Raw genomic sequence first — 24,386 nt, forward strand, 5'->3', positions numbered from 1 at the left:
TTTGCAGCCTGGCAGTGGGCACATGGGCATTGGACCCACCTCCTTTACTACATCAGGATTCAACATACCAGGTCCATATTGGTCGTAACCAACACCAAAGCCTGCCTGGTGCAGTTCCCACCAGGGAGGCAGATGAATAGTGAGTGACTAGTGAATGGGCCATCCAGTCTGCTAATGATATATTAATGAGGGGTTTTACATAGTTATTGGTTTCCCACTCACTCTTGGTAGGAGGCTGATTGGGGTTGGGTTGGCAGGGCAGGCCAAGTAAATGCCAAATGCTTCCATGTCCAGTGGGAATCCATTTTTAGCCCTAATATCTGATTCAGTGGGTAGTCGGGATTCTTGCCATTGGCCAATGGGGCTGGTTAAACCTCCCCATCCCATCAGACTCTCAGAGGCCTAGAGATGGATCTGTTTTAAAGAATCTAGTATATTCAATGAAGCACAGAATGGCTAGAAGGATGTGATGCACAATGCCAAAAACACAGTAATCATTGCAATCACTGACTAGATTTCTCTGACCTAAGTAGTATACAATTTGATTCCTCTAATCCACATGACACCCAACCCATGACCTCTAAACCATGCTAGGTTTGGGCTGTCATGTAAAATCCCCATTACACATGGTATGATAGCACACAAGATCTTTAAACTTTAGTCTATGCCTCTAACCATCCCTGCCTTAAGTTCACACCATATGGAAACTTATGCTTCACAAAGGTCGAAAAGTCATAGAAATATTCAAAGTCAGGAGTGTTTCATCTGGATCAGGTAATTGAAGATTAATCAAAGAGTCATACATACTCCATCTACAATATGAACCAGTTCAACCATTTGCTCCTGAATCAGTGTTTCATTCTTGTTGTGCAAATTATACTGGAAAACACAAAATATGACCAAAGATAAGCAGCTTTAGTGAGACTGATATCCTTTTGAATCTAAATTTGAAATAATTTGAATAAATTGATACTTACTTTGTCATTATCAACAACCAAAACCAACTCCACATAACTGGTTGTTGGCAAAACAGCTCGCTTTTTCTAATAGTTAAAAATGAAAATAGAATTAGATCATTTTTATGTACTGGAAATATCCAAGTGAACCTGATTCTTAGCCATGCAATTTACATATTAGATGCATTGGAGAAAATTAGCCTCAAGTTCCTGCTTTTGTTGGGTGATAATTGACTGATATGAACTGCACTGTTTAGAAATGTATGCCCAGTTTCTGACATTTGTGGTCTTATCCAATTAGAAACATGAATAAGAGCTAATTCTAAAATAGGAATCTGTCATACATTTTGTAACTTAAATTACTAATTTGTTTGTTATTAAATAATGAAACAATTAAATAAAACTGTGATTACCCTCAGGTGCTGCACCAAAGTCCCATAACTTGAGTGATGATCATTATTTGTTGATCCACTGTGGTGAGGTACTCCACACACAAAAGGTTTTGCTTGCATGTCCTCTAGTCGATAAGTTAGATGTTCAAATTTCAATGAGCTTTCCAATGGCTCTATCCCAAAACTTCTTTCCCCAATCAAAATAATTCCTCTGCAATGGACACACAAGAAGGATCATTAAAATAACTGGATCATTGTCCTGTTGCTGTAATGAAGCAATGAGAGAATTATTTCCATGATGCCTCACTACCAGAAGGGAGCCAGCCTCAGAAGCAGAGAATGGATAAATATCTAATCATTTCTGGAATGGGTTCATAGAAACACAGAGAGGCTGACAGAAACACACACACACACACACACACACACACACACACACACACACGAATACTGAGAACATTTCAATAATATTTGGGGTGTATTTTTACATGCCTGTCAGGGTTGGGGGTCAGAAGATCCTGCCAGCAGAAGGAGCTGTAAATTTCCACCATGCTATGTGCAACTTCACACTATATGGCATTATATCAGTTTGAAGCTAGGTAATTCTAGAAAATGCTCAGTTATGACTTTTGTGTAAAATCCAAAAATGCTTAATCATTGTTATTGGATCTTCTCAAATAAAGCTAACCTCTATCTTATTTAGCCCAGGTTAGCCACATTCCATGTGTCATTTTCATAGTCCTGGTAGCACATTCATTTTCATGACAATTGGTCATCCATTACAGCTTTGAATCAGTTTTTAGTATACTCTGTCACATTGACAATGCTACATGAATATCGACTTGATAACCTCCATCTGTTCAATCAAGATGTTTTATGAAATTAACTTTATTGGTTTCATTTCAGATTAGTTCCTATGGTATCTTCTATTTTTATTGATTACTGATGGCATCCTGTGTAATTGTGTCATACATTTTCTCCACTGCTGATGTTAGGCTGAATGGTCTGTTTACTTGAATATTTAAATACATTTGGCCATACTCAAATTCTCAAGTATATGCCCTATACTTATGAAGCTTCTCAGTATTAACCCTTTACTTATTTCTTTACTCATTTCCTTGAAGATTGTAGAGTGACATTGCCATATGAGCACTAATACTTTCATATTAAACTATTTTGACTGTTATTTTACTGGAGTCATTACCTTGAATGATTAACACCTTAAAACATAATAATCTGGAAATGAAAATCATGTACCAATAAAAGTGACCTTCAATATAAGAACATAATATCATACGAAATGGGAGCTACCTAAGCTCATGACTGACCTGATCTTGACCTCAACTCTAGTTCCCTTAATGTTCTCCTATTATTCAAAAATCTGTCCATCTCAACCTTTAATACATGCAATTACTTAAAGCTATTGTAATGTTGTAAAAATCCAATTGGTTCACTGAACCTCCCATCTCTAGCTGGTCTGGCCTACATGTGACTTTAGTTCCACACCAATGTGACTGATTTGTTATTGCTCTCTGAAGGGCTTAACAGGCATTTAGCTATATCAAACTTCAACGTTCAGCAGCTGAAGATGGCAATCCATTTTCTCAAGGCAAGATGGGATGGACAATAATGTGACCTCAGCAATGCTTACCTCCAGGGAATATTGAACAAGAGGACACAGCCATTTCAGGTAAACAGGTGATAAGTATTCACAAACTAATAATGGCCTGCATCATTTCTATCCTTACTGGAACAAAACAGCTGAAGTGCAATTTTCAATTAATAGTTAAATACTTGTATCACTCATCCTATCTTTCCATCATTCTCCATTCAAAAAAAATCCTTGTTATGCTCTCCTCTCCTGTCAGGTATCTGATGACTTCCCTACTCTGATGCTACTCCCAAGTCAACATTCCCCTCCAGCTGGCAATTGAAAATGTCAAAACTGAAATTAATAGATTCTTTTTAGAAAAAAGTGAAAAGGATTTTCTTTTTATAGAGTCCCTACAGTGCAGGAGGCCATTCAGCCCATCAAGTATTCACCGACCACATCCCACCCAGGCCTCATTTCCCATAATTCCAAATATTCACCCTGTTAATCTCCTGACACTAGGGTCAATTTAGCAGGGCCAATCCACCTAACCTGCGTGTCTTTGGACTGTGGGAGGAAACCGGAGCACCCAGAGGAAACCCATGCAGACACAGGCAGAATGTGCAAAGTTTACACAGACAGCGACCCAAGGCCGGAATTGAACCCAGGACCCTGGCACCAAGAGGCAGCAATCCTAACCAATGTGCCACCTGGAACCAAGATGGCTAGATGGAGATAGGGTACAGATCAGCCATGATCTAATTGAATATGGAACAGACACAAAGGGCTGAATGGCCTTTTGCTTTTCTCGTTTTTATGTGTGAGTCTTGTTATGGTTTAATTAGTTTTAGACATATGTATTGTTTACAAACAGACTTACAGACATGAGTAAAAGCCTACCTCCACCCACTTTCAGTGGCCAAGGTAAAAATAGTCCCTTAGCCATCCCATAGCCAAAATGTCTGTGCTGTGACCAGAAAGAAATGTGACAGTGCTTTGGGTGACAGTTGGATTCACATCCTTGCACACCCATGACATCAATAGCTAAAGGAGCAGACATGGACCAATGCTATTTTAGGATACAAACTTTAATTAATAAATTTTGACAATTGACTTATGTCTGCTTTGAGCAATGGAGCATTGAATAATCTTGCCAACTCCACATTTCCCTCCTGTTGTGCTTTGCAGTCAACAGTTACAGCTGAACTCTTAGTAAATTATCCACAAAGGTCCTTTATGTAAACCATACTGAATATTCTGAAATTCCTCAGTCTAGTGTCATTATCAATCCAATTAAGCAAACTACTCTGGTACCAAAAGCTACAATTTCTTTCCACAATAGTTTCTTATTTGCAATTAAGATATTCCAGACAACACCAAACCTGACACCCCAAGGCATTCAGAGTTAGTTGGATAGCTGAAAATAAATAAAGATTATCTTTGCAATAAATTAGCATTGATTAAAATCAATGTAATAGATTGTTTTGAATTCGATATCACACTTTGATATTTATTACTCTTACTTGAGAGGCTACGTTTTACAAAGAAGCAGTGTCATAGGCAGGTTTGGCTGAATTGGGGGGAGGGATAAGGGTCAAACCTGGGATTTGGGAACTGGAGAATTCCGACACTCCTTGGAAGATATTTACCATCAGATCTGCAAATCAATACTTGATTTAACACCACTTATCAGTCAACACTACTGTAGAAGATAAACAACTGGTCTCCTTGCTGAATATGCATCAATCAAAGCATTGGGAGAACTTATATCATCATAAATAATGACATTTAATCTTTGGTACAGTACTGACAAAATACTTAATTGCTGTCTTTTGAATAATAGGTTAAACAGAAGCCCCGTCTACTCTCTCAGGTGGACATAAAAAAAATTCTTTGCCATTACTCCACTAGTTCAGAAATAGGGGTCCTTTTAGGATGAAGATTAGGATAATTTTTTTTGTCTCAGAATTGTGTGACTTTGGAAATCTGCCTCAGAAGGTGGTGGAGGTGGGGGTCATTGAATATTTTTAGGACAGAGATAGATAGATTCCGGTTATTCAAGGGGATGAAATTGTTATGGTGTTACATGAGAATGTGGAATACAAAACAGAAACAGACCGGTGATGATCTTATTGAATAATGAGCAGGTTCAAGGGGCTGAATGGCCTACTTCTGCTCCTATTACATATGTTTGTATTCAAAGAAGAGCAAAGGAATTTTCCCTGCTGTCCTCTTTACCCAACATCATTTAAATCGCCATTGGTCATGTATCTCATTGTTGTTTGTAGGATCTAACTCCAATGCAAATTTATTGTCTGCATGACAACACATTTTAAAAGTACTTAATTGGCTGTTAAACATTTTGAGCATTTGAGTTTGAAAGATGTTACTGAAATGCAAATCATTCCCTTAAAATCAAAATACTACATGAAAATATGATGTGGAGATGCCGGCGTTGGACTGTGCCCTCTTGTTCTCAATCCTATCATGAGAAGAAACATTTTCTCCCTATTTTCTCTGTCAAACCCCTCATGATTTTGAATACCTCTATCAAATTCCCTCTCAAGTCTTCTCTGTAAGGAAAACAGTCTCAACTTCTCCAATCTCACATCACACCTAAAATTTCTCATCCCTGAGGACTATATTTGTGGAAAATGCATCCAGCTGCAGATGTTCAAGGAACGCGTGGATTGGTTAGAGTAGCAGCTGGAGGCACTGAGGAGCTGAAATTGTTATAGATAATAGCTACAGAACAACAGAGATATGGTCACACCCAAGGTAACAGAAAGGATTGGTAAGGGCAATGCTGTTGATGTTGTGTACATGGACCTCTGAAAGATATTTGATACACTACTGCATCATACACAGACACATGGATACAAAATTGGCTGTGCGACAGGAAATGGAGAGTATTGGTTAATGAATGTTTATCAGGCTGAAGGAAAGTTTGTAGTGGAGTTCCCTAGGGATCAGTGTTAGGACCCTCGCTCTTCCTAATCCTTTCTGTTACCTCTCCAAAGAACTCCAGCAAGTTAGTTAAACAGACTTTTCCTCAAGAAGTCCATGCTGGCTCTCCCTAATTAACACACATTTATCCATATGGTTATTAATTCAGTGCAAGGGCCCCAAATTTTTTTCCCACCTCTGAAGCTAAACTGACTGTTCGAACTCATGAGATTGGCACATAAAATAACATTTACTTAACTAAAATAGAGCACAAACTGAGTGTAGCATCTCGCAAGGAAATAAGTTGCTCCTTTTCAGTAAGTAACTCACTGGATGTGAAGTGCTTTCAGACAATTCTGGGATATAGCAAATCTGAGATATATGATGAGGTGCATTTTGTTTCTTTCCAAACAGCTAACATGGAAAAGCATAATTCAGCATATTTAAATCAGTCACTTCTGTGAGATATACAGCTTAATTTAGGGATATATGAAATCATGTTTAGTTGCAAAACAAAACATTTATAATCAAATACCTGATACCCGAGCAAGTGCTCAGCAAAACTTTGGAATGAAGCACACCGTCCACAATCCCGTGGTAGTAACAGTGGATCTGAAACAAATGATTAATTATAGATATTAACTATTGGATTGCACAGTATAAGTAAGCATGACATTATTGCTATGGTATTAGCATTTAAAATAGTTGTTGGTTTTAATGAAGAGTTGGCTGGTGTAGTGAAAATTACAATGGTTTTTCCTCCTCATTTTCCTTTCCTGTCCTCCCCTATTTTCCTCCACTCCTATTCTCCTCTCCCTTTTCTCCTCCTCCGACCATTTTCCTCCTACCTATTTTCTTCTCCCCATTTCCCTGCATTTTCCTGAGGTTAAATGCCAAATTGCTGTGCACTTACCCGAATCTTGGGTTTAGATGCCTTCATTTTCCCTTCTTTGTCAAATGCGTATTGTACAAAATCTTTAGCAAGCAGCTTCCTGCAAGATAATTTTTTGAATAATGTTGTACTAATTAATATTACTGTCGGATGTGACTGGTGGTGCACAGTGGTGTGCTAAGAAAAGAACATCTATTTATGTAGTACCATTTGTGTTATAAGGACACTTCAAAACCAACAAATTATTTTTGAATATGTAACACAACATTATTGTTGTGTTACATATAGCAAAGTTACATAATCAGTGATGATGTTAACTAATCACAAATAAAACACAAAGTACTTGAAATTCTGAAAAACAAAGCAGAAGCATAAAGCATGTCCAAAAATCAGACAGTAGTGGGGGCATTGTGGTGGGATTTTAGCTGCTACAGTGAATTAAGAAGCTGTCTAGTTAAGGGTGGTGGTCCACTTCTCAGACCCACTGGCCCACTCAGAGGGCTGACAGCTGAGCAGCCTTGTAAGTGTCACAGATAAAGATGGCCTAACCTCTGCTGAGCAAAGAAGAAGATGGTTTCTCCAAGTTGAGGCTCCCTGAAAGGACAGGCAAGAATATTATTAATATACCAGAGCCAGACAGATAGCCCCAGCAATCAGAGAGGTGACCTCTCCAGCATCAAAATACTACATGAGCTGTGTAGGGGCCAATGTTACTACAGGGCCCATCTGTGTGCCATGGAGCAGCAATAAAGAAAATCCTCTTTGGGAACCCACTGGAAAGTCAATTCAATAAACCTGGCGGAGTTTCCAAACAACAGTGCTCCATCCTAATGCCAGTGAAGTACTGGCAGGGGGAGGTGGGGGGGCACGGTGGCACAGTGATTAGCACTGCTGCCTCACAGCGCCAGAGAACTGGGTTTGATTCTGGCCTTGGGTCACTTTCTGTGTGGAGTTTGCATGTCCTCCCTGTGTCTGTGGGTTTCCTCGGGTGCTCCAGTTTTCTCCACAGTCTAAAAATATGCAGGTTAGATAAAATGACTGTGCTAAATTGCCCCTTAGTGTCCCAAGATGTGTAGATTAGCTGGTTTAGCCATGGTAAATGTCAGAGTAATGGGGATAGGGTGGAAGGGAGGACTCAGTGGGGTGCTCTTTCAGAGAGTTGGTGCAGATTCGATGGGCTGAATGGCCTCTTCCTGCACTCCAGAGATTCTATGGCGAATGACCATTAATCAATGACTTAATTGAAATAATTGGCTGCCTTTCTTTGGTCGTTGGGCAGCCTGCTTCTGATAGTATGCAATGGCAGTGGGAAGACATTGGGCTTCCCTCTTGTTGCTTTCCTTATACCAATTTACCAGTCCTACCCCTTCAGCCCAGTTCCAGAGGTCTGCTAAACCTCTGACCGTTGCTTCTGTGGGCTATTAATAATGCTGGAATTTAATATTATTCCTTCTGCTACCCACAGAAACTTAGGGGAAGTGAATGTAGAGGAGTAGAGTCTTTTGAACCATACTGTATGTTGCAGAGAGAGAATGATCACATGCCTCTTAGACTTTAAAAACACGAAAGCACATTCTTTCAGTTGCATTCTTCAGTGTTTCTATTGGGTGGAGATGACAAATTGTCCTCAGGGCACAGAGTTATTTTTGTGTTATAATAAGGGAAGATGTTTGCACAATACTTCACTCTGTACTCCAATACTAATATTTTAAACGTGTAGAAGTATAAAACCATAATAAGACCATAAGACTTAGGAGCAGAATTAGGCCACTCAGCCCATTGAGTCTGCTCCGCCATTCAATCATGGTCGATATTTTTCTCATCCCCATTCTCCTGCCTTTTCCCCATAACCCTTGATCCCCTTAATAATCAAGAACCTATCTATCTCAATGACCTGGCCTTCTGCGGCAAAGAGTTCCACAAATTCACCACTCTCTGGCTAAAGAAATTCTTCCTCAACTCTAAGTTAAAGGATCATGCCTTTAACCTGAGGCTGTGCCCTCTGGTTCTAAATTTTCCTACTAGTGAAAACATCCTCTCCAGGTCCACTCTATCTGGGCCTCGCAGTATCCTGCAAGTTTCAATAAGATCCTCCCTCTTCCTTCTAAACTCCAACGAGTACAGATCCAGAGCCCTCAACCTCAGGGTGGTGAGGGACTGGAATGCCCTGCCTGCTGCAGTTGTAAATGCGCCTAGTTTGGGGGCGTTTAAGAGATTGGTGGATAGGTTTATGGACGAAAAGGGATTGGTTTAGATTAGTGGGTCAATGTTTTTTTTTAAAAATAAGACTGGTCGGCACAACATTGTGGGCCGAAGGGCCTGTTCCGCGCTGTAATGTTCTATGTTCTATGTTCTATGTTCTATGTTCTATTCCTCATGTGACAAGCTCTTCATTCCAGGGATCATTCTTGTGAACCTCCTTTGGACCCTTTTCAAGACCAGCACATCCTTCCTTAGATATGAGGCCTAAAGGTGCTCACAATACTCCATATGGGGTCTGACCAAAGCCTTATACAGCCTCAGAAGTACATCCCTGCTCTTGTATTCTAGCCCTCTTGACATGAATGCTAACATTGTATTTGCCTTCCCAACTGCTGACTGAACTTACACATTAACCTTAAGAGAATATTGAATAAAGACTCCTAAGTCCCTTTGTGCCCTGATTTCGTAAGCATTTCCCCATTTAGAAAATAGACTATTGTAGTATACTGATGTAATTTTATGAAATTACACTCAATCCACGATTTTGTATGTTAAGTAAACAGAAAGCATGGAGTTGTTTCTCCAAAAACCCAAACGATCCAGCCAGCAGGAAAAGTACCAGCATGTGAATCAGGTGTTGCAAAATTAACTCTTTTTTTTAGAATTATTTTAAGGTAGTTAACTTTATCTCACTCCAATGAATCAACTGGGTGGTGACTCAGTATTTATAGCATACAGCTGAATGTCTAAGCAGTGAGGAAACAAAGACTGACTGTATAACATGTTTGTTTTCTCATTATTTCCTTCTCTCCTCTTCTGATGGCAGTAACTCCACCAATCTCACACTGTGCTTTTTTAAACTACAAAGTCTAGTCCTGATGTGTACAATGCAGCACAAAAAACTCTCCTGCTCCTTGCTCTACCATGCTTTAGTGAAAAAGAAGAACAGCTTTAAATACCAGCAATGGCAGCCTTCCAGTGACAAGCTATTAAATATTGCATTGTCAACAACTTCAACTTTTAGAGGGGAAACAAAACTGAATTATCTTCTGTGTGTTCCACTGCTGGATATTAAACAGCCCTCAGTCTGTCTGTTCCACTGCTGAATATAAAGATCCCTCAGTCTGTCTGTTCCCCTGCTGGATATTAAACAGCCCTCAGTCTGTCTGTTCCACTGCCAGATATTAAAGATCCCTCAGTCTGTCTGTTCCACTGCTGGATATTAAAGATCCCTCAGTCTGTCTGTTCCACTGCCGGATATTACAGATCCCTCAGTCTGTCTGTTCCACTGCCGGATATTACAGATCCCTCAGTCTGTCTGTTCCACTGCCGGATATTACAGATCCCTCAGTCTGTCTGATCCACTGCCGGATATTACAGATCCCTCAGTCTGTCTGATCCACTGCCAGATATTACAGATCCCTCAGTCTGTCTGATCCACTGCCGGATATTACAGATCCCTCAGTCTGTCTGATCCAGTGCTGAGTATTAAAGATCCTTGACTCTGCCTATTCCACTATTGGATATTAAAGAGCTATCCCAGTGTTCCTGGTCAACATTGTTCCTTGAATTCACGCCAACAAAAATAGGTTGATTGATTGTCTCAGTGCTGATTGTAAGTCTCTGTCATGTCCAAAAGTTGGCATAGGCTTGATGCCATTGGACTGGCAATCCAGAGGCTAAGCAATATGCTTGAGAACAGAAGTTCACACCTTAACGTCATAATTTAAATTCAATTAATTACTATTTAAAAAATGTCTTGAATTGAAAGTTAATCACAGTAATGGTGACCATAAAATTCTTAAATTTTCCTAAAAAACCATTTGATTCATGTGTGCCATTTAGAGAAGGAAATCTGCTGTCCTTTGCTGGTCTCCAGGTGACTCCAGACTCACAGTATGTCATTGACTCTTGACTGGCTCTAACGGCCGAGCAAACAACTCAGTTACAGAAATATCAAAAAGGAAACAAACTAGGCAGATAACTTGGCATCAACATAGGACCCATTGATCCTGCAAATTCCCCCTTACTAATATCTGGGGGCATGTGCCAAGATTGGGAAAGCTGTCAGGCAGACTAGTCACACAACATTGCCATATTCACCAAATGATACCTCACGTTCAATGTCCCAGACACTACCGTCACCATCTCGTCCCAACAACGAAACTGACCCAGCAGAGGTGATATGCAGTCAGGAGGAAAATGCCCTGGGAGTCCTCAATATTGACTCTGGATCAAATGAATCAGGGCAGCAGGTCAAACATAGGCACCATATTGATTACTACCGACTACCCTCCCTCAGCTGATGAATCACACTGTTTGGAGGAAGTTATTGAGGATGGCTAGACCTGGAATATACTCTCAGTGGAAGAATTTAACATCCATCATCCAGATGAGTTGCACTATTCCTGGCCAATCTGGCTGAGCTATGGGCCTGCAACAGGATGAGCCCACCAAAACAGAAAAACCTATTAGACTTATCCTCACCAATCTATCTGTCATAACAGAAGAGGTGGGAGTGACCGCCACACAGTCCTTGTGAAGATAAAGTCCCATCTTCATACTCAGCATACCCTCATTGTTTTGAGTAGTATTATCACCATGCTAAACAGGAGAGATTCAGAACAGGTAGAGAAGTCTAAAACTGGACATCCACGAGGCACTGTGAGCCACCAGCAGGAGCAGAATTATATTCAACCATAATCTGTAATCTCATGTCCTATGCATCCTGCATTTTACCATTACCATCGAGCCAAGGGATCAACCCTGGTACAATGAAGGATGCCCAGACATCACTGCAGGCGTTCCTCGGCATAGTGTCCTAGAGCCAAGTGCTGCTTCATCCATGACCTTCCTATCATCATTAGTTGGGATGACCTCACATTTGATTATACAATGTTCAGTAACATTTGCAACTCCTCAGAAACTAATGGAGTCTGTGCCAATATGCCTGAAGATCTGGACAACATTCAGGGGAATGGGAATTCTGAGGCGAGTAATTCACCATAGGACCATAGAAATGTTACTGTGCAGAAATAAACCATTCAACCCATCATGTCTTCACTGGCTAAGAGAGAAATTAACCACACATCTTATTTCCAGCACCCGGTCTGTAACCTTGCAGGTTACAGCACTTTAGATGCAGACTTGGGTATCTGTTAAATGGGTTCTGAGTTTCAACCTCAACTACCAACTTAGGCAGTGAATTCCAGATGCCCAGCACCCTCTGGGTGAAAAACATTTTCCTCTAATCCTTCTACCAATAACCTTAAATCTATGCCCCGGGTAATTGACCCCACAGCTTGGAGAAACAAATCTTTCTTGTCTACCTTATCCAGGCCCCTCATAATTTTGTACACCTCAATTAAGTTACCCCTTGACCTCCTCTGCTCTGAGGAAAACAACTCTTGCCTATCCAATCTCTCCTCAGAGCTGCAATTTCCAAGCCCTAGCAACATTCTTGTAAATCCCTTCTGCATTCTCTTAAAAGTAATTATGTCTTTCCTTGTGGGGAGCAGAACTGTACATAAAATTCCAGCTCTGGCCAAACCAGTGTTTTGTAAGTTCTATCATTACATCCCTGCTTTTGTATTCAATACATCATCCAATAAAGGTAAGCATGTATGTTGTCTCACGTATGCTTTTGTGACCACCTTGTTCACCTGTCCTACCACCTTCAAGGATCCGTGAACATGCACTCCAAGGTCTCTCACTTCCTCAGTCCCTCTCAACATCTTCCCATTTATTTATTGAGAGTTCCGTTGCTTTGTTTGCTCTCCCCAGATGGATGAGCTCACACTTTACTGGATTGAGTTCCTTTTGCCACTTCTTTGTCCATGCAGCCAAACCATTGATATAATTCTGGAGTCGTCTGCTAAGTGACAGATTAAGCTGTTTCCAATAACCTGCCCACCACTGAAGTCAAATAGACCAGCCTGTAGCTCTGGCCTATCCCTTGCACACTTTTTAAATAATTGTACAACATTTGCAGACCTCTAATCCTCTGGGACCTCACCTGTATCCAGTGAAGATTGGGTAATGATCTTCACAGCATCCACTATTTGCTCCCTGGTTTTCTTCAATGGCCTCGAATATAATCCATCTACTTCTGGTGATTTATCCACCTTCAAGAAACCCAGTCCCACCCAATACTTCCTCTCTCTTTATATCCACTCCCTGACTTGCCAGCACCTGTCTACCACCTATAAGGCACAAGTCAGAAGGGTGGTGGAATACTCTCCATGAGCCTGGAGGAGTTCAGTTCCAAAACACTCAAGAAGCTTGACATCATCCAAGACAAAACAGGCCACTTGCTTGGCACCCAGATGCATTGCACCAAGATGAAGCAACTTACCAAGGCTGCTTCAAAAGCACCTTCCCATTCGGCAACTTCAAAACCGCGCATGCGAACACCATCACCAGCAACATCCCCTTCAAATCACACAACATCTTGACTTTGTCTTCCGCTCCCTTGATCGTGTGCATGGGCCTGAGCAATATAGAAAATCTAAACCACGCTTGTATGGCTCTTTCCTAGCTGGCACATACAGGAGGCCCAGGATTCATCAAGTTTTGGGGATGGCAACCAATGAGCTGAGGCAAAGGTTAGTTTTAGTTTAATTAAATGAATATCACTGTCACTGGATGAAAATCCTGGAATGCCCCTCCTAACAGCACTGAAGGTGTACCTACTGTACATGGACTGCAACAGCTTAAGAAGACAGGTTACCACCATGTTTTCAAAAGTAAATAGGGTTGGGCAAAAATGGTGGCCTAGCCAGTGATGCCCACAACCCATGTAAGATTAAAAAAAACAATGCTTACTTGTTTCTTTCCAGTTTTAGCATATACACTTCACCTTCCAAATTAATTAAATAAGACACTTGATCCATCCATTCTCCCTGTAGTAATAAGAACAAAAATTAATTTCAGTTTTAAAAGAGGTTACAGTAAACTGATTCGATTTTGCCTAATTCAATGATTCCCAACCTTTTATATGTCATGGCACACCTCTATACTATCAAAACATTTTGAGATGTACCTCCTATTTTTCCTGTCTTCTTCCTTTACTAGGAAATTTGTTTTTAACTTCTCCCTGTTCACTCTCCTGTTCTTTTTTTTTTAACCTCCTCTCTGTCTCTCCCGTTTCTCCCAGGGTTTTTACGCTCTTTCTGAGTTTTGTATTTTGTGAGGGCACACTGGACCTTTGTCTTCAGCTCCCTTGGTCGTGTGCATGACCCAGACCAACATAAACCACGCCTATACGGCTCTTTCCCAGTTGGCACATACACGGGAAGCTCAAGGTTCATCAAGTTTTGGAGATGCCAACCAATGATCTGAAGGCGAAGGTTAGTTTTAATTAAATTACATGAATTTTTTGAATAATTTTGAATCTTTTTTTGCATACACTTGAGGGTCTTCACGGCATACCATTGTGCTGTTGGGAACTATTTGTCCAATTTATTAGCTTCATATTAGTTGAACAAAAAAGCATGGATTTCTATAGCATTTTTAACATAGAAATACCTTAATCAGTATCTTAACAGCACAGGGTAAGCCTTGATATCGGGAACATATGCAAGTCCAAGCTCATGCAGGAATGTATCAAGGAGACCTCCCCACATGATTTGCTGGAATCTTACCCCCCCATCTGCCTCCAAGCCTGCACCTGAGAGTTGGTAAAATCTTGCTCAACAAGCCCAAAGACACTAGCATAGATGCACAGAACATCAAGCTTCTGTGGAAAATTCAGAGAGGTGACTGAAGATATGTTAGAAAAGATCGATTTTAAGTGTTTAATGTCAAAATAAAAGAGAAAATGGAGAAGTGCTTAGGGAAAGAGCTCCAGAAAGTATTTTGAGAGAACAAAGGCCCAATAGTGAAACAGATGGAGGGGGCAATGCACGGAATGTGTACTGGAGGAGATATGAGAATGGAGAAAACTACAGAAGCAATGTGGGTAAAAGGCTGGAAAGGGACTCAGATGCGGATAATGATATTCAATTCAATCCATTGGGAAATCGGGTACTAAATAGGTCAATGAGGATTGGTGTAATGGAAGAAAGAATCTTGTTATGAAATAGGATAGAGGTAGGAGAGTTTAGCTCAGTTAGTTTACAGAAGATAGCGGATGGGAGTCCAATAATGTAGACATTGAAAAAAAAATCAAACATGCAGGGATCAAAGCATAAAGGTCCCATTGGCTGAAGTAAGGGCAGAGACAGACAACGTTGTGAAGACAGAGGTAAGCAATTATAGTGATGGGTAAAACAAAGGCATTAAATTCAACTCTGGATTGAGCAGGGTACAAGCCAACTGAGGAGCTTGAAATGGGATAGATTCAATAATAACAAATTAAGGTTGTTAGCTAGGGATGGATATGGTTGCTTTGGCCCTTGAGGTGTTGAATTGGAAGAAATTCTGGTTTAATAATATGTAATATCAGTAAAATTTTGTATTGATTTTAGGCCTTTTCCACATTTTATCCTCTAGATTTATTTGGCTCCTATATCTTTGAATTTCAATTTCCTAGGCATTTAGGTGTACGTATAATAGTTTTAATATCTAGGTAGACCTTCAGCAACATTCATAGATAGAAATACACAAATCATTCCATTTTTCAGCAAGTAACTTATGTTATACCTCTATTGCATCTCCTACCCATCTCTGATGGGCATCATATCAAGCCTAATTTTAGCTTTAAATTCATTACTTAATTTATTTTAATAAAAGTTGAGTAGACAATTAATGAGATACTGGATGGGATAAATTTGATTAAAAATGTGTTGGAAAGGCTGGCTGGAGAGAAGATATTGAAGAATGCGAAGTGTAATTATGGAGATATGAGCCATAATCTTCTAATCCTCCTTAGATGGTGTTGGCACTGGAGAAATGGAGAATTGCAAATGTAACACCCTTGTTCAAAAAAGAATGTGAGGATAAACCCAGCAACAACAGACCAGTTAGTTTAACATCATGTAAAGCTTTTAGAAATGATAGTCTGAGACAAAATTAACAGTTACTTGCACAAATACTAACATATTAAGAAAAGATGGAATGGAATTATTAAAGACAAATTGTGTTTAACTAACTTCCTTGATGAGGTAACCCAGAAGGTTAATGAGAGTAATGTGGTTGAGATGGTGTACATGGATTTCCAAAACATGTTTAATAAAGTGCCACATAATAGACTTGCCAGCAAAGCTGAGGTCCATGGAATGAAAGGGACAATGGCAGCATGGATACAAGTTGACCAAGTGACAGGAAATAGAGTGGTGGCAAATGGTTAGTTTTTTGGACTGAAGGGAGTCCCCAGAGCCACTGCTTTCTTGATATATATTAGTAATCTAGACTTGGGGTAGAAGATACAATTTTGAACTCTACTGATGAAACAAAACTTGGAAAATTATGTGAATTGTGAGGACAGTGAGAAACTTCAATAAGCCATAGACAGGCTGATGGAATGCCATATTATCTCAGGTTAAGCATTTGACTGCCCAAAATAGATGTTAGCTCTTTAAATTTGAAAATAAGGTTAGCAAAGGAAAGTGTGAAGTGACACATTTTGGTGAGAATGAGGAGGAGAGATAATGTAAAATAAATGGTACCATCCTAAAGGGGATACAAAAACAGAGATATCTGAGGGTAGGTGTTCACAAATTGTTGAAGGTGGCAGGGCAGGTTGAGAAAGTGAATTAAAAAGATGTGCTAAGACTCATAAGTAGAGACAAAGTATAAAAGCAAAGAAATGATGATGAACCTTTACAAAACACTAGTCTGGAGTATTAAGTCTAATTCTGGGCACTGCACTTTAGGAAGGATGTGAAAGTTTTATAAAGGGTGTAGAAAATATTAACCAAAATGGTTTAAGTGGATAAAGTGAAGGAGCTGGAGTTCTCTTTAGAGGAGATGGTTTAGAGGAGGTTTGATAAAGGTATTCAAAATCATGAGGGATCTAGACAGAGTAGGTAGAGAGAAACTGCTCCCATGGCAAAATGATCAAAAACCAGAGGACATAGATTTAAGGCGCTTGACAAAAGAACAAACGGTGATGTGAGGAAAGGAAATTGTTATGCTATGTATGGGTAGGACCTGGAATGCACGGCCCATGAATGTGGTGGAGGTAGATTCAATCATGGCTTTCATATCACCTAAGAAAAGAATTGCATTGCTATTGGAAAAGGGCTGAGTGATGGAATTAGCTAACTACTCTGGCAGAGCAGAGAACCAGAACAGACCCTTTCTCTGTGGTAAACATTCTATGATGGTATTCTATGATTCTAAGTAACGTAATGTAAGGCACACATAGAATAAAAATTCCTCTATCTAGCTGTTTGAAAGTAATCAAAAAAAGCCTGCAGTTAAAATGTTATTATTTTACAGTGTATGGGTTTTGTTTCACTTCACCTTGCATCCTTTATTATTCTGGGAGCTGTGCTGGTCTGAAAAGTACCGTTTGTCGTGTCCAAACTGATTGTCAGTCTCGAACATCTGAGCTCCTTAAATAGCCCCAAATACTGATCTTGGGACTTCCTGCATCTGGAAATCTGTTAGCCACTGCCAGTAAATCACATAATCTATGTTTGTTACAAACTAGTTCCTTCCTCAGGCTTTGATGACAATCTTTTTATGGCGTTAAGTTTGGTACCAGAATCTGAGTGAATTTCACATTCACTGTCCTACACATTTCAATTGTTTCTTAGAGCTTCTCAGTACAAACCCAGCAGGTAGGGACAGACATTTAGTCATGCAGCCAGTTTAATGTCTCCTTGTGGTCTGTTAGCACTTGTGGAACCTTCACTAGAAGTTGTGCACAGAACAAAAGCACCCAAATTTGGGCAGATGCAAAGTGTCATGAGCTGTGGCCACGCCTCATGTTGAGACTGACAGCAGGCGTGTGGATTCAAGATGCTTACTAAGTGAGTAAAGCCATAGGTTTAGGACAAGCAAAAATTAACTTTACAGAAGTCCAGAAAGATAAGACAATTTACTGTATCTATTTTATACTCTAACATTCTGAGTGAATATGAGATACATATGAATTAACAAGCAAAACGTGGTCATACCCAACAAACTACATGACAATGACAGATGCCACCAAACCTCATTCCATGGATTTTTCAATATCCACCTAGTTTTTTGCCACATTGTGAGCTAACCAATCTCACTAAAACTTCATCTTTCTTATGGGGGTTTCCAGTCTCCAGCTTTGCACTTTGGAATCCCCTCCAAAGGTTGCTCCTAATCAGATGGCTTCAACTGTGTCCCACTTCACAGATTCCACTCTTGACTTCTGAGATTCTTTTCCCCTGGATCTCCAAATAGAGTCAAGTTTCACCTTCCAAGCATAACTTCAGATCTTTGGCCGTACCATGCAGAACAACATTGCTCCTAAGGGATACCTTTGCCCCAGCAGCTCGCAGTCATCAATCTTTGGCTACTTTTTTAAAGCTTCAGGACTTCTCTTGTGCCTGCTTCACTGAAAGTCTGTTTTCTGCAGATCTTTCTTCAGTTTGGAGCCTAATTCTCTGCTCCTTTCTTTTATTATAGCTTAATGGGATCTGTTTCAGTTCATGCCTTTCCTGGGACTTCTTTTTGGGATGTCGCCCTCTCCTCCTCTCATGTCCTACTCCCTGGGAAACCTACTGGATAATGGCACCCCATTTCAGGTCATCTGACCTGATTTTTTGCACTGATCCTCTTTATTCTGCACATAGGTCCCTTTGTCAACCTGAAGAATGTAAAAACATAGCAGAGTATATACATGGCCAGTTCCAGCTGTGCATGTACACATGGTCCAAAGGTCATTGGAAATTGGACTTCCTGATCTCCAATGTAAAGAAGATTAGCTTAGGTTTCTTCATAATATTGGCAACATATTAATACAAATGAGAAAATACCATATGGTGTATTTCCCATTATTATTGGCTTTCAGTACTGGTTTCTGGAGAAGTTGGTGTATTCCTGGCATCCTGTTTTACTGTTATCGGTGATGGGGAATTTAACATTTGCTAAATAAACAACAGAGCTAACATCTGTTTCAGCAGACATTTAGCCAATCGGAGATAACATGGCATCCAGTACTGCTTTAGCAGGCCTTGGGTTCCTGCAGTGGTGGAGGAAGGCTACGTGAAGAGAAAATGTTAAAACATTCAGAATTCATGAGCGGAGGGAATGTATTTGATTGTGCTGCAATTGAGTGGATTTAAATTTCATAGAATCCATAGAATAGAATCATAGAATCAGTACTGTGCAGAAGGAAGCCATTTGATCCATCGAGTCTGCATTGACTTTCCAAAGAGCACCTTACTCGGGCTCACTCCTCCACTCTATCCCTGTAACCCACACATTTGCCATGGCTAATCCACCAAATCTACATATCTTTGAACATTAAAGGGCAATTTAGAGTAGCAAATCCACCTAACTTGTGGGAGGAAACCAGACAACCCGGAAAAAAACTCACTGACACAGCAAGAATGTGCAAACTCCACAGATAGTTACCCAAGGCTAAAATCAAATCTGGGTCTCTGGCACTGTGAGGCAGCAATACTACCACCGTTCTGCCCCTCCACCAACTAAAACAGGATGCCAGGTATGCACCAACGTTTCTAGAATGCAGGGTTGCAAGTTGAAGTTGTGGTTGGCGGGTGGGTGGGGCCTTCAAGGGGAAGGAAAATTCAATATATTGTGGGCTGTGACTCCCCTGCCACTCCTTTTATGCCTCTGTCAAAGTTGATTTTCTTCCCCCATTATTTTGCAATGATCCATTAGGGAACAGATCACAACTGCTACATTAAGTAAATAGCTACATTAAGTAAATACTCAATCTCATTCTAATTTAGAAATATCGGCCAAGGAATATCTTGTTCTTATTTCAATGCAATTATATTCAAACGCAGAATGCTTTTAGTTGTTGTAATACATCGGACCTCTGTAACAATGTCAAAGCTCTCACTTGTAGTAGAACAAATTGTTGAAAGCAAAATATTGCACATCCTTTATTTAGGATTGGAAATCCTAAATAAAAAGAGATAATGCTGGATAAACTCAGCAAGTTTTACAGCATCTGTGAAGAGAGAAACCGAGTTAATGTCCAGACTCCATATTGCCCTTCTAAAAACAGTTCTAGAGAAGATTCGTATGGACTTGAAATACTAACTTTGTTTCTCTCTCTACAGTTGCTTCCAAACCTGTTGGATTTATCCAGAGTTTTCTGTTTTTATTCAAGTTCTACTGTGTGCAATAGACCAATGTTACATACTATATATTATTATTTATTATAATAATGTAAACAGTAGAATCAGCAATTGAGAAAAATCTCCACTATGAAAATGAAATATAACTGTTAATGATATTCATTAGCATTGCCATAATTATTTTCACATTTTATTGTATCAAATATTTAATCTCACAACATTAGGTTAACCAGATTTATTTGATAACCTATTGGAGTTTAACCTGGTGTTGTGAGACTACTTATTGTGCCTACCCCAGTCCAACACCTGCAACTCTGCATCACAAATATTTAATGATATAGAATAATGACAATGATGAATTCATATGAATTACAAAGTTGAATAACACCTTACAGATTATTCAGCATCTCGAATACCTGGTCAACATGTCGCTTCTGACGTTCTCTTACAAGTTTAGGAATAGTGATTTCATAGGCAGAAAGCTTAGGCATCTGTCTGGAAGATGCATCTAATTAAATAAAACAGAAAGAAAATCAAAATTTGAATTATGATTTCAGCAACTAGCAAATTGCAGTCACTGTCCTGTTCAGATGTCCTTAAGTCACTGGTTAATAAGTTCCAAAAATGTTCCTGTGTTTTGAAACATAACTTTACAATCAACAAAAATTATACTTTTTCAGAGGATATACCCCTCTCTAGTTCATGTGCTATGCCAAAATCGCTGAGGGAATTAACATTTTACCAGTTTATCAATGCTGTCCCAATATCAGGGTATATTTCAAACCATGTGGATGGAAATTATGCTGGGCAAGATGACAGCTTTTATGATTGGTTTGCAAGTTTTAATCACAAGCAATGGCAAAGAAATAAAGAAAGGACTTGCATTTATATATCGTACTTTCCATAGCTTCAGGATGTCCCAAAGTATCTTACAGCCAGTTGATGTACCCTTCCAGTGTCATCATATTGTAATACTGGAGGTATGTCAGCCAATTTGCAGAAAGTGAGGATCAACAAACAGCAGTTAGATAATGCAAATAATCTATTTTAGTGGTATTTGTTGAGAGGTAAATGTTTTACAGGACACTCTTCCAAGGGATATTTTATGTCTGCCTGAGAGGGCAGAGAGGCCCTTGGTTTAAAATCCCATCTAAGAGACAGCAGCTCTAGCAGTGCAGCCAGAATGATGAAGTGTTGCCTAGACTTTGTGCTCAAATTTCAGCACAAAAAGATTTGTCTGGACTAACTTCACTGCATTTTACTGTAAAATATCACATGCTAGTAGGGCAATAATAATAATGACAAACTCAGCTTGAGAAGGGAAAATCTCGTCCAAATTTTTTGAGGAGGTGGCATTCCAAGTAGGCGGTGAATGTACCAACTGAACTACCAAAATTTCACAAGGTTTGGTACAAAAACTTTGCATAATCTCACCAACAACAATCTGGGTTTACACAGCATTTTTAATGGAATGAAACTTCCCAGGGAGGGGGTGGAGATGAAGGTCAGATCATGGAAAGTTTTGAAAATAAGGGCAAAAATGTTTCAGTTGAGGTATTTTCGGACAGGTGGTCAGTGTAGGTTGGTGAGGTTTGGCTAATTAATTAGCATGATTTGGTCTGAGTTACGATACAGGTAGCAGTGTCACTGAACTCAAACTTATTGAGAGTGTTGTTGGCAAGGAATGCTTTGAAATAATTCAGCCTGGAGAACCATAGATGAGAGTTTCAACTGCAGTTGGACTCAGATGGAGACAGAGGTAGGAAATAGAATGGAGGTAGAAATAATTAATCTTGCAGGTGGGATTCTGGGACCACAAGCCAAGCTCCAGGTCTGACAATGGCTTTTTTCCGATATCCTTTTTCAGAAAATGTCTGCTCTTTCAGCATTTTAAAATAATCCTTTCTCAGAGTTACAAAGCCAATGTACAGAGGGGACAGGACAAATCCGAGACCATCTCCTTGCTTGCTTCAAACACAATTCAGATTCATATTGAATCCATTTCAAGGTCTTCACAAAAGTCACACCCTAGATCCAAGCTGGCAAGTACAGGAATTGCACCCGATCTCGGGCTGGATCCTACGCTCGATCTTAGCCAAAAGGACCGGAAACACTTTGGATGTCAGACAAGCAACATGACAAATTAGAAGCAGCAGTGGACTGGAAAAGATGGTGCTGAGGTGGAACTGACTGTCATCAGAGTAGGACTAGAGGGCACAGCCTCAAGATAAAGGGGGGGCAGTTTAGAACAGAGTTGAGGAGGAACTTCTTCACTCAAAGGGTGGTGAATCTCTGGAATTCTCTGCCCGTTGAGGTGGTGGAGGCTGCCTCGCTAAATATATTTAAAACACGGGTTGATAGGTTTTTGATAGGCAAGGGGATTAAGGGTCATGGGGAGAGGGCGGGAAAGTGGAACTGAGCCAGGACAGATCGGCCATGATCTTGTTGGGTGGCGGGGTGGGCTTGAGGGGCTTGATGGTCTACTCCTGCTCCTATTTCTTATGTTCTTATGTTCTTAGAGTACATGCAGATTCCCACATTAAAATAATGGAACTCCAAAAATGGTGAATAATGGGAAGAAACATCTTTTAGGATTATGGAGACTGAGATCCATACTATTTCTGATTAACATGGATGTCTTTGATTTGGACTCTGAATGAAAACTGACCAAATTTGTAAATAACTTCAACCTAAGGAAGAGAATAGAATTTAAAGAGACAACAATGGAAACTTGCAAGAAAGTGGAGCTAAAATTTCAGAATGATTTTTGGAGTATTATACTTAGAAAGAAATGGATAACATGTATACTTCATGAACGCTGCTGAAATAGCTATTGTGAAACTGAAAGACATTTGGAAATATTTAAGGACTTGGGGTTTCATGGGAATGCTAGTTTGTGTAACGTGAGAAGCTTCTCAAGAGGAAATAACTAAAGAACAACAGGAACAAAATGAAATTAATAGAATGCTACAGTATTTTTTACTTTTACTTGTAATGATACAAATAACATAATCAATATCCCTTCCACCAACAAAGATTGGGTTGTAAACAGAATGCTGTTGCCAATATTGATTTGTTCTATCTGTCTTAATGACAGTCTCAATCAGGCACAACGAGATGTAGAATGAAACTTACCTGCCCCACAGTAGCTGCAGAATCCCAGGATGACAAGGAAAAGTTCCACTGACAGCAACATTGGGCTCGTTGGACAGGCACTGAGTACTCACTGTCCAAACCAATTCACCATGGAGCCGATTCTTCACCTCCACCATTTACAAGTGCAACGCTTTCACTGACCTGCCTTACTTTTACATTCCAAAGAGCTAAATATCCAATCAAACCTGAAAAACTAGTTTTGATTTATGACGCCTATCTTCATGATATAATTACCAGGTGACAAAATTGCGACAGATCCAGTTTAGCAAGTTGATTCTTAAAGCTTATAGGTGGAATGCATACTTTTGCCTTTCTGTGATATGGATGCCCCCTGTGGAGGAACTATCTCAATGAATAAGGGCAATGTAGAATTGGAAGAATTTCCCTACTAAAAGCAGACAGTCTTCCCCAGAAATAAAAACGGAAGCTGTTGAGAAAAAACTCAGCTGCTCTGGCAGGAGCTGTGGAGAAAGAGGTAATGTTTGGCTCCATTATAAATGCTTCAGAAATAAAAACAGAAACTGCTGAATAAAGGCGCTGGCAGCATCTGTAGAGATAGAAACATATTAACATTTGGAATTCAGCTGCCCTGCTAAAGAACGGACTTCTTTGAAACAGAAATGTGATGGTTTTATTTTCATAAATGTGGGAGATTCAGGTTGAACAAAATGGAAGGTCAGGAAAAAGCTAATGGGCAAGAGATTAAATATCAAAGATGCCATGGAACAAAAGGCAAGGGGAGTGGTAATGGTAGAGAGTGCATCATACAACAACAACTTGCATGCATATGATGCCTTTAATAAAACAGATCATCCTGAGGTGTTTCATAAACAGCACTTTTAATGTATATATGGTCAATGCCATCTTTTAGACTTGGGGCTTTCAGGTTGGTTTCAAGCAGCAGAGTGGGATCATTGAGGAATTTTCCAGATGACCTTTTATTGTCCTTTTTTGACCTTGTTGCCTCCCCTAGGAGATTATATAAGGAGCATAAAATGTCTAGCCCTGATGCTACAGATGTCATGAGTGTGACATAAACTTTATCCTTTCTTATGATTT

The 24,386-nt window shown here is 39.8% G+C and overlaps 1 protein-coding gene across 4 annotated transcripts in view; it reads right to left on the reverse strand.

Annotated features, from left to right (window-relative positions):
* adam9b (ADAM metallopeptidase domain 9b) overlaps window positions 1–23,471 on the reverse strand; it is a 73,031-nt gene extending 49,560 nt beyond the window's left edge. The window contains exons 1-8 of one of the 4 annotated variants that reach the window (XM_080205691.1): window positions 23,307–23,471; window positions 20,588–20,679; window positions 13,801–13,877; window positions 6,796–6,874; window positions 6,418–6,494; window positions 1,370–1,559; window positions 978–1,043; window positions 808–879 (exon numbers count right to left, since the gene is read on the reverse strand). In XM_080205691.1, coding sequence (XP_080061817.1) covers window positions 808–879; window positions 978–1,043; window positions 1,370–1,559; window positions 6,418–6,494; window positions 6,796–6,874; window positions 13,801–13,877; window positions 20,588–20,679; window positions 23,307–23,367 — 714 coding nt within the window. In that variant the 5' untranslated portion in view covers window positions 23,368–23,471. Of the gene's footprint in view, window positions 1–807; window positions 880–977; window positions 1,044–1,369; window positions 1,560–6,417; window positions 6,495–6,795; window positions 6,875–13,800; window positions 13,878–20,559; window positions 20,680–23,306 lie in introns of those variants that run through there. The other 3 variants (XM_080205692.1, XM_080205693.1, XM_080205694.1) reach the window with 3 other exon arrangements.
* Window positions 23,472–24,386: the final 915 nt, after the last annotated feature.

Source organism: Carcharhinus amblyrhynchos, chromosome 17 (assembly GCF_965287045.1).
Source record: "Carcharhinus amblyrhynchos chromosome 17, sCarAmb.v2.hapA, whole genome shotgun sequence".
In the NCBI taxonomy this organism is placed as follows: Eukaryota; Metazoa; Chordata; class Chondrichthyes; order Carcharhiniformes; family Carcharhinidae; genus Carcharhinus; species Carcharhinus amblyrhynchos.